Genomic DNA, 11,520 nt, shown 5'->3' with positions numbered 1-11,520 from the left:
TCGACAGGGAAGGGCACTCTGCACATGATGAGTGCACCTTCTGTAATACATGCTCAGGGATGGAGATTACTGCTTCTGAAGGTTACTGTCTAATTGTAAGCCGCTCTGAGAGCCTTTGTGACAGGATAGTGTGGTGGAAATACTCTAAATGAAATGAAGGAAAAAAGAGGGTTAAAGTACACAAGGCTATTCAGAGCACTATGCTTGGATCCTGCTCAGCCATGGAACCCCACTGGGCAACTCTGGGTGAGTCACACACTCTCAGCTTCAGCAAAGGCAAACTTCCCTCTCAATTATGGAAAAGCACTGGGCAACCTGGGGCGAGTCACACTCTCTCAGCCTCAGAGGGAGGCAAAGGGAAACCTCCCTCTCAGCCATGGAAACCCATTGGGTAACTTTGGGCGAGTCGCACTCTCTCAGCCTCAGACAGGCAAGGGCAAACCTTCCCTTTCAACTATGGAAACCTACTGAGAGACCTTGGGCGAGTCACACTCTCTCAACCTTATAGGGAGTCAAAGGCAAACCTTCCCTCTCAGCTATGAAAACCCATTGCATAATTTTGGGCGAGTCACACTCTCTCAGCCTCAGAGGGAGGCAAAGTCACACCTCCTTGTGAACCAACCTTGCCAGGGAAACCCTATGGCAAGTCAGAAACAGCCTGAAGGCACACAACAACCACAGCAGAGGATGGAGGCAGACTTGGTGGCCCTGCTGCTGCTTCAGCCTCCAGGCTGAGTGATCCTCCCCTTGGTCCTGGAGGGGCGGTCCTGGAAGGAGAGCCCTGCCCTCCCAGCCTTAGCAACCCACTGTCTCCAAGGTCAACAAAAGCAAGGCTGGGACCCTGGGCTCTGTGGCGTCACAATGGCATGGAAGCCCCTGTCTGGGGGTCGAAGCAGGTGAGGAGGAGGGGCGCCGGCAGGGGGCGCGCGGGAGCCACTGCTGCTGCCCCGGGGCTTTGCAGGGAGGCTGCCCAGCTTCAGGGAAGAGGGCCAGCTCTGGCCAGGCAGCTCCCCAGCTGGGCCCTCTTTGCACTCCAGCCCCCTTGGCTTTGCTGGCATCTAGCCAAGCTGCTGAGCACCTTCTTCCTTCTAACAGCAAAAATGAGTGAGAAGCTGCTTATTATTATTATTATTATTATTAATATTATTATTATTATTATTTGCTATTATTAATTATTGCTATTATTATTATAGCAATAGCAAGTGCATTGCATTCCCTAAGTGGTTTACAAAGTGCATTATTATTGTGAAATCGAAGGCTTTCATGGTTGACATCCATACTTTTTTTGTGGGTTTTTCGGGCTATGTGGCCATGTTCTAGAAGAGTTTACTCCTGATGTTTTGCCAGCATCTGTGGCTGGCATCTTCAGAGAATGCTGGCATCGAAGAGAGTTGGGTGTGTGTGTATGTGTGTGTGTGTATATATATACACACTGTACTGTGTGACCCTGGGTAGGGAGGAGTGATTTCCATGTATTATTATAATTATTATTATATTGCTATTATTAATTGTTGCTATTATTCTTATAATTGTTGTTGTTATTATTATTATTATTATTATTATTGTGAAAATCAATCCATTTGAAATGTGGTGCTGGAGAAGAACACTGGGGATCCCATGGAGAGCCCAAAAGACAACCAAATAGGCCCTCGAACAGATCAAGCCTGAAATCTCCCTGGAAGCCAAGATGATAACGTTGAGGCTGTCATATTTTGGTCACGACATGAGAAAGAAGAACTCACTGGAAAAAATACTAATGCTAGGAAAGGTGGAGGAAAGTAGAAAGAGGGGAAGGCTGCATGCTAGACAAATGGACTCTATTATTAAGGAGGTTGCAGGCATGAATTTGCAGGACCTAAGCAGAGCAGTGGAAGAGAAGGTGTCTTGGAGATGTCCCATCCAGAGGATCACCATGAATTAAGATTGACTTGAGGGCAGATAGCAAATTAATAATAATAATAATAATAATAATTCTATTAATAGCAATAATAAGTATTGCATTATTATTATTATTATTATTATTATTATTGCTATAATTGTTAATATTATTATACAGTGGGCCCTTGATATCTGCTGGAGTTTGGATCCAGGACCCTCTGCGGATACCAAAATCCAAAGCGGATGCTCAAGTACCATTATATACAGTGGTGTAGTAAAATGTTATCCATTATATAAAATGGCAATTTTCAAGTTTGTTTTTGGGAATCATATTATTTTTGAATATTTTCAAGCCATGGGTGGTTGAATCAGTTAATTAAAAAATCCATGCATAAGGAGGACCAACTGTATATACTGTTATCATCGGTATATTATAAAATGATTACTAGGTAATAATAATAATAATAACAACAACACTTTGTTATATGTTTTATTACAAAAGGAGCCTGCCTCTAGGTAGAATAAAGAGTGCCATTGCTGGTTGTTGCCCTTCAAAATTTCAATTTTTATTATTTATTAATTTATAAAGCTGGCAGAAATTGAACTATCATATACCATTGGTCTTCTCTGCCCATGGATTCTGCATCCATGGATTCAGTCATCCACGGCTTGAAAATATATATTTTTTAAAAATCGAAAAGCAAACCTTGAATTTGCCATTTTGTATAACAGATGCCATTTTACTACACCATTGTATATAGCATCCATGAATTTTGGTATCCATGTGGGGTTCTGGAACCAAACCCCAGTGGATATGAAGGACCCATGGTGTTTTATTTTATTTTTAATAAAATAATAATAGATTATTATTATTATTCGCAATTACACTTTTACTCTGGAGGGAAAAAATGCAAGCATTCTGCATATGCATTACAGAGTCAAAAGAATTAGGACTAAGGAATCATCAGTTATCTGTAGTTTCACATTTGGCACAATCCACTTGACACCAGTCCAGACAGTCGTGTGCAACAAGGAGAGACCCTGTTAGCGGCAGACACTGCAATTGTTTCTGTGTCTTTAAGAAGTGTACAAAGAAGAGAATATGCTGGCAGCTGCAGGACAGATTATTTTATGGTGAAACCTTTTTTATTTGCATAGAAATTTATACTGTAGGTCACAGGATATGCGGCAGCTTTTCCAGCCAGAGCTTGTGTTTACCCAGAGGTAAGTCTCAAGGTGCCTCTGTGTGACAGAAATAATGCAGTTTGACACTACTTTAACTGCTGTGACTTCATCTTAAAGAAGAACTGGAATTTATAGTTTTGTGAGGCACCAGCACCCTTGGGCAGTGAAGGCCAAAGACCTTGTAAAACCTTAAATCCCAGGATGGCATTGGATGGAGCTACAGCACTTGTAGTGTCAAACTGCATTATTTGTTCCATGTAGACGCACCTGTGTACATTTATACAGAACTGAAAATGCTGGAGTCCTCTCAAGATTTTGACCCTGGTTGTCCTAACTGTAAGTTTCAGAAATCAAAATTATCTGGATAGTATTTACAGTGCATTCAAATTCACCTTACTAAAAGGGGTACAAACAATTTCAGTGTTTCTCTTTCTTTTTGCTGAGCAGAAAGACTGAGACACAGGGCCCATAAAGACAGGCCCAAATAAAGCTGCATCAGGTCACTTTGGAGGTATGCTTTTTAATAATAATAATAATAATAATAATAATAATAATAATAATAATAATAATAATAGGATTTATTTTATATGCCGCCCAATCACGGGAATCCTGGCGGCTTACAACAGAGGGGATAATAGATTGTAAGCCTCAGCTTACAATCTAAAAGACAAACACAATAGGAGAAGGGAATGTGGGGGGGGGGGGGAGGGCATCAGGTCCAGCATTCTTCTCTCCCTCTGAGGCCTGGACCAAGGCAGATGGACTGGAGGGAGGGCTCTTCTTCTTCAGGCTAGCCCTTTTTAAATGACACATGCATCTTAAGAGGCCAGAAGCTGTGCCTAAGTTGCACTCCAGTCTTCTGGCCTCTTAGGACACATGCATCATTTAAACAGCATACCTCCAAAATGACCTGAAGCAGCTTTATTTTGGCCTGTCTGTACGGGCTCACTATAACACAGCTGAATGCTTTTGTCCTAAGCAGCTTATATAAATGAATCCCCCCTGAGAGCTATCTGCTTTAGAACCATTAATAATAAGAAGATTCTGTCTAATTACCATGTCCATGAAATCTATCCCTGGAAAACATGAGGTTTATATTGGATGATTGTAACAAACATGTAATTTTTTTGTAGTGTGCCTTCAAGTAGTATCTGACCTATGGCAACCCTAAAGCAAAGTTATTGTGGAGGTTTTTGGTTGTTGTTGGTTTTTTTTTGCAAAATTTGTTCAGATGTTGATTTATCCTAAATTGAATTTATCATGAGATTTTCTTGGCAAGATTTGTTTAGAGAAGGTTTGCCATTGCCTTCCTCTGAGGCTGAGAGGCTGTGAGTTGCTGAATGTCAAGCTATGGGTTTCCATGGCTGAGCAGGGATTCAGAGTCTTCTTCCAGAGTCCCTAGTGCAATGCTCAAACCACATCACCACACTGGTTCACTTTGAATGTTGGCATTAGGCTTGCATGCAAAGACCAAAGGGAATGTTTATTATAGATTGGTATAATGGCTGTTTGCTAATTAAAATAAAATTTTGACTGACTTTCTTTTTCTTATCTGTATGGCTCAGAGTTTGGGATCTGCAGTGCAGGAGCCTATGGTGGCCACAGTTGCTTGTATCTTTCTCTAGAAGGATCTTTGGGAAAACCTTAACATAGGCAAGATACATACCGCCCTTTTGGGGCGGCCTGCACCTGCCCCTTTCCCCGACGGATCAGGGCCTCAGAGGCAACAGTGGTAGCCCCAGATGCACTGATCTGCTGCTTTTCCAGGCCTCGGGGAAGCGGCAAAAAGCCGCTTCCCCGCAGCTTGGAAAGGGATGTCCTTGGGGTTTCATGCCCCAAGGACACCCCGACAGAGAAACAGAGAAAGGGGCCACTCGGCTCCTTTCTCTTTTTTATCACTGGCACAGCTGTGTAAAGGCTGCACCAGCAATACAAATAACGGAAGGAGCTCCGTTTCGGAGCTCCTGTCACCACTGAAAGGCTGCCACAAGCGCCCTGTAGCGCCATGCATGTGTCACGCCCACACCGCTTATTTCTGGCTCCTTATAAAATGAAATACTTAAAAATATAATTACTAAAATCTATTTTGTGCATTCATCTCAGTTGTGGTTTATTTTTTCTTTGTATTTGCAAGTCTTTGAGTTTGGGGCAGCATTGTGGAATGCAAAAGGTTGTTGCTATCCTAAAATTAAGAGGGTTAAGGGGGCATTCTGTTATTCATGTTAAGAGGTCACATCTTGTTTTTCTAGGCTGGAACTGGTTATATGGACATTAGTGGATCCAGGGCTACTGCTGGCCCATGGAGCCATCATTTACAGGTATCATGACAATTAATGACACTGATATCAATAATTAATAGGGGTATTAATTAATACAGTTATTAATATTAATAACACAAATGAGCAGTACTAGAGTTTTTTGGTCCATCTTGGAGTATAGAATATAATTTCTTGCATTTTCTGCCAATTGTATGTATTGTGTATTTTCTGTTTTTATTTACTTATTTTATAAGCATTTTATTTACATCCTACCTTCCTCCCAATATGTGGTCCAAAGTCTTTTCAAAAAAGGCTGAAATCTTTTCTGATAATCGTTCCCTTTCCTGTTATTCTTGCTCTTTAGGTCTTATCCTACCACTTCTTTAAAGTTTAAATTGGGTCACTTATAAAAATGATAGCCCTAATGTAAAAGTACAGTATGTGCCTAGTTGCACTGCTAGTGCTTCCATACATCAGAATGAGCCACAGTGACAGTGTAATTTTATATCTACCAACATAGAAGTAAATTCCATTAAGTTCAATGGGGCTTTGTTATAATTCTCAGATCCCTCAAATAATCTTCAGCGTATGCCTAGACCTTGAATGAGACTTTTAAGAGTCTCCCACCTACATCCTTGCTCAAGTCCTGCAGACACAGGACTATGGCTTCCTTGAGCCTATCCACCTGTAAATCACTCTTCCTCTTTTCTTACTGCTTTCAGCTTTACTTACATTATTATCTTTTCGAATAGTCACAAGATTGCAGCCTAATTTGCACATTCTCGTGAACCTTTCTCCAGAGAATGGGAGGCAATATTCATAATCTTTCCTTGGAAGCCAAGATGACTAAACTGAGGTTCTTGTACTTTGGCCATATCAGGACAAGGCAGGACTTAGTAGAAAAGACAATAATACTTAGGCCTCATTCCCACTTACAAAAAAAGCATTTTATGATCTGAACTGATGGATTGATTCGACAGTAGAGTGTGGTTCCCAGTACATTCGCCCCAATCACATTTTTTCCCTGTAAAATAACCCCCTTGTGGCTCACATTCATGAATTAATGCGTTCAAAACGGTCCTGCTCCAGCTGGTTGAAGGGCAAATTCAAATTGATTTCGATCCGCATCTGGGTTTTTTTGTAAGTGGGAATGAAACCATCAGCATCAATAAGTTGTGCATTAAATGGGCATAGCTCATGGCCCCCCTCTATGAATCGCTTCAGCAAATCACTTCAACTGGGAACCAGGGTCATTTGAACCGGTTCAAACCAATTTGCAACCTGGTTTAAAAGGTAGTGGGAATCAGGCCTTAGGTGGGTTACACACCGCCAAAAAGTACGTGCTCGGTACGTACTAGAGTTAGGAAGGGGCATCCTTTCTGGACGCCCCTAACCCTAGTACGTGCCAAGCACGTACAAAATGGAAGCACCCATTCTACATGGGCGCCGCCATTTTGACATAGCGGACGCTTAGCGGCCGCAGGTCGTGATGTGGAAATGACACCGCAAGTGCGCCATTGGCATCTTGTGGCGTCATAACTGTGCCACAAAAAGAACCCACTTTTTGTGGGTTCTTTTTGCTGTGCCGGGGAACCGTGCGGTTTGTCCACTGTGGTTCCCTGGCGCAGCAAACACGAGCGCCGGCAGAGTGCCCTTTTTGGGTGCTCTGTAAAGCGCCTAAGTAAGATACAAGGCAGTAGGAAAAGTGGAAGACCACACTCCAGAGGATAGACTAGAACAAAGAAGACACATCCCTGAGAGCTTCCTCCACAATAAACAGGAGCCTGTTACAGGCAAAATGTTATGCCTCCACAGATTTCCTATAGAATGTGTATTACAGCCTTCACACCTCTTTTGTTCACAAGTACATAATGGCCATTCATGTATCATCAACTGGTTGGCCTTTGCTTAGAGGCAGAAATGCAATTATTGGGGTGGTCTTCCTTGCTGATAGTCTGGTGACAGTTATGAATGGGCAGACAGATCTGATCATGTTTCCTTCTGGATTAATGTGTGATGTATTGTTGGTATATGTCAGTATCACATAAAGGATCCAGCTTTGCAGCAGAGCATTGGATGTAGTTAATTCTGTATACATTACAGCTCTGAGACCAGTAACATTTTATAGTAGAATAGTTTTCACTAGTAAATTAAAAAAAAATGTTTGTCTGCTTGTGGAAAGATAAGTCTCCCCATCATTCCTAGTCAAATGTAGAAAGCTACATATAGGCAGCCTCCCAAGTTTCACAGTATTTTGACTGGACCTTTGCCAGTTTCTTGCATTGAATCTTTAAGCCTCTAAGCTTCCTGAGAAATCCATGCATTTATTATGGGGTATATAGTTATCCTTGCACAGATGGCTGCATCTGTTAAAATCTTAACATTCAGAACAAGCTCAGGCTCAAGGGATGTTCTTATGCATTTTCCCAAATCGAAGGAGAAGGCTGGCTGGCTGAACTCTTTCTGAACTTTTCAAGTGACTCTACAGTAGTTTAAATTGTTGAGCTTAAGATAAACCTTTTAATTATCTTCAAAAGGATATCCATGTTAGTCTGTTGCAGCAAAACAACTAACTGTCATGTAGTATTTTTAAGACTTAACAGATTCATATATGTTTGTTTTATTCATTATTTATTATCATTATATCTGTTCTTTTTAAATGTGACACATTACTTCTTAAATTTCTGTTTGTCTAATTTCCTTTGTCTTTTCTCAGTTGAAGTATGAATTTCCTTTTCATTTAGAGTTTCCAACAATTTTGTTCCCTGTTAGAATCATTTTGTTCCCCCCCCCCATTTGCCATTAATTTAGTCCTGAGAGGTTCATGGGAAGAAATTATGCAGCTGGTATGAACTCTTACATTCTTCATGTGAAAAGAAGGTCTATAGTCAGCTGTAAAATAACATGGTGCGTTGCTCCACTATTAAAGATAAACCACCCAAATTAAACACTATTTAATTACACTGTTAACCCCAGGGTGAAATTGGGATTTGATTTGCCTTGTAGTTATGTGTGTTTAGATGCCAGATGTATATTCAGATATGAATGAACTGGGATGCCACTTGCAGTGAGAGATGGTTCCTGCATGGACATTGATCAGCTAAACAAACCACAGATCTTCCAATCATGGTTTGTTTAGTGGGACATCCTAATCTTGGAAGAGCTGGCATTCTGGCTTTTCTCTCCTCAGAGAAATCAGAGAACTAACCCTAGAGACCATACCATTGACTAGTTAAATTGTTATCCAGAAGAGAGAAAGGCTGAGGTGGATGGGTGGGAATTTAGAGTCTTTTAACTATTGGTTTTCACAATATTCTGGAACATATTTACCTCTCATACTGCTTGATACAGCTTTATTCTACTTCATTCAGAGTTCTCTATCAATACCTCCATTGATCTATGTTCCTTTCTTTTCATGATCTACCACTTTCTACTGTTCCTACTTTTTATTCATAAGTTGCTTTTCACCTTTTATTTTATTTGTGGGTCTGGTATATCTTACTCCTTTCTTGTGGGAACCGGTCCAATAAATATTAAAAATATAGCTTTGACAAGGAACACAAATGGGAGCAAGGATGCCATCCATGCAAAGGATGCTAATTTGTAAAAGGTGACCACAACAATGAAATTTATTGCCGTCAAAATCCACAGTAATCATATGTTTTCTCTCATGACAGAATAACATCTTCAAAGGTCTTCACAATATTTCTCCTTATCTGCTTTCCTTTGTAGTCAAGCTGTCCCCCAAACTCACTCTAGAATTGGCATTTAAATCCACCATGCTGTTCCTTCTTGGGAAATCCATCACCACAGTTCTTGGAAGACCTTTGCCTTATTTGAAAATCATGGGCTCTCCCTACCCCTAAACAATACAAACTTCTAGACAGATAATTTGGCTTTTTCTGCTGAAAAGATTCTTCATGCTATATAGAGGAAGAAGTGACCACAGGACAGTCCATTGTAACCTCAGCAATATTGTTGGTGGAAACAAATTGGAAGAACAATGTGAAGAGTGGACCTATCTCAGCCTGCTTCACCCTACTCCCTTTCCCCTCTCCCTTTGGGAAGACATTCCCTTAATCCCACCATTTGAAGTGCTCTCCCTCCTGCTTTCTCTCTCTGTGTCTATTACTCTGATGGTGAAATGGGTGAAAAGGTTAGAGTGGTTGGTATGGCACATGCAGACCACACTACATGTGCACAGAGGACCACAGGAGGATTTAAACCTTCCACAGTCTGCATCTACAGGCATCAATCTTTCCTGTTAGACAAATAGAAATCAATGCGAGTAAAGCGGGAGAGAGCCAGTGTGGCACAGCAGTTTGAGTGTTGGACTCTGGAGACCAGGGTTTGAGCCATGAAACCCACTGGGTGACCTTGGGGAAGTCACATGCTCTCAACCTCAGGAGAATTCAATGCAAATCTCCTCTGAACAAATCTTGCCTACAAATCCCCATGTTAGGGTTGCCATAAGTTGGAAACAACTTGAATGCACATAACAACAAAGGTGGAAAACATTTGTGTGTGTGTGTGTGCGTATGTGCAGTGAGAGAATAACAGAGTGAGGAGTTGCCATTGGAGGATGCACCAAGGTTTCTGTCATCATTGCTATAACAACAGAAGTTATAATTGAGCTATTGGAATGCTGTATTGGCATCCTCAGATTTTATGATTTCTATACTATAACAGTATTTAATGATAGCATTCCAAATGTCTGATGTATTTATTTATTTAATTAGTTTTATTGTTGTGTGCCTTCAGTTTGCTTCCAACTCACAGTGACCCTGTAGTTTGAGTGTTGGGCTGCAACTCTGGAGAGCAGGGTTCAATTCCCCACTTGGCTATGAAACTGACTGGGTGACCTTGGGCAAGTCACACTTGCTCAGCCTCAGAGGAAGGCAATGGCAAACTTCCTGTGAAAAATCTTGCCAAGAAAACCCCATGATAGGGTCGCCTTAGTGTCTCTGTAAGTCAGAAACAACTTGAAGGCACAGAGCAACAACAAAGGTGACCCTATCTTGGGCAGGGGAGAGGATCTTGGCAAGATTAATTTGGAGGGGATTTGCCTTTGTTTCCCTCTGAGGCTGAGAGAATGTGACTTGCTCAAGATCATACGGTAGGTTTTCATGGCTGAGTGAGGACTCAAATCCTGCAATTTATAAAAATTATTCTAAAAAAATATAATTACAGTATAGGATTTTTAAAAGTAGGTCCCAATCTAACATTCTGGTCAGTGCATGCCAATTTTTCATCCTATTCATCATCAGTGTTTAAAGGTAAACTTCTGTTTCCTTAGAGGCAAAAATGCACACTTTACTACTTGGTGCTGCAGTCAAAGAGTCAGTGTTTGCCCTAGTGCTTCAATACATTTCAAAGTACAGTATTTAAAGTTGCCCAAGTAACTTTTGTTGTTATGTAAATGTGGAGTGGTAATAATTTGCTGTTGAACAGGTTTTAGAAGTAAAGGATCACAGTCTGAGTGACCATAGAAAACAAAACAAAACAAACGCAGGACTGGATCTCTGATGTTTGGTGAAGAAAATTTATCAGCTGCCCAACCCACCCTGACTAGCAGCTGTCTTAGTACTTGAAAAGGTCTCCCTAGAAGGGCAGAGAGAGAAACCTCTGAAACAACAACAATAACACAATATGAAAAGGTATAGCTTAGGGGTAAGGGAAATCTCCCAAACCCAGGCACACCTCAACAGTAGTCTATTACAGCTGCCAAGCAGAAAATCAGTGTAAGTTCCATCACTTACTGCTTAAAGGAATCTTCATCTAAAGAGCTGCAATGGCTGCCGGGGCTAAATACCCAGATTGAGGTATTTGTAGTGGGCACTTGCTTCCAGAGGCATTCGGAGGGGCAGAAACCGAATCTTCCCAGTTCCTTACAGTCCTCCAAACAAAATACACATGCGCTACAGCAAAACGTTCTGGGAATGTTCTCAAGAAAAAGGGATGTGCTGTGCGGTAAAATGCGTTCTCATCACGTTCTCATCACGTTCCACTTTCCTCAATGCGGTAATATCCGTTCCCAGAACGTTCCGTCTTGGAATGTTCTGAGAACGATATGCGATAATCTTTATTGTGTCAGTAGTCAAAGAGAGCCAGAATGGCATAATGGTTTAAGCATCAGATTACAATTCTGGAGACCAGGGTTGGATTCCCAGTTTAGGCATTAAACCCCCTGGGTAACTTT

General features: G+C 41.3%; 1 protein-coding gene across 3 annotated transcripts in view; it reads left to right on the top strand.

Moving 5' to 3' along the window:
• Window positions 1-773: 773 nt before the first annotated feature.
• The window catches only part of VWA3B (von Willebrand factor A domain containing 3B), a 93,179-nt gene continuing 82,432 nt past the window's right edge, over window positions 774-11,520 (top strand). For 2 of the 3 annotated variants that reach the window (XM_042460730.1, XM_042460732.1), the window contains exon 1: window positions 839-1,104. In XM_042460730.1, the coding sequence (XP_042316664.1) occupies window positions 867-1,104 (238 nt within the window). In that variant the 5' untranslated portion in view covers window positions 839-866. Of the gene's footprint in view, window positions 1,105-11,520 lie in introns of all 3 variants that reach the window. The other variant, XM_042460731.1, reaches the window with a different exon arrangement.

This window comes from Sceloporus undulatus, chromosome 3, assembly GCF_019175285.1.
Source record: "Sceloporus undulatus isolate JIND9_A2432 ecotype Alabama chromosome 3, SceUnd_v1.1, whole genome shotgun sequence".
In the NCBI taxonomy this organism is placed as follows: Eukaryota; Metazoa; Chordata; class Lepidosauria; order Squamata; family Phrynosomatidae; genus Sceloporus; species Sceloporus undulatus.
Note: the sequence above shows the minus strand (reverse complement) of the source record. Positions and strands in the feature narration are given on the sequence as shown.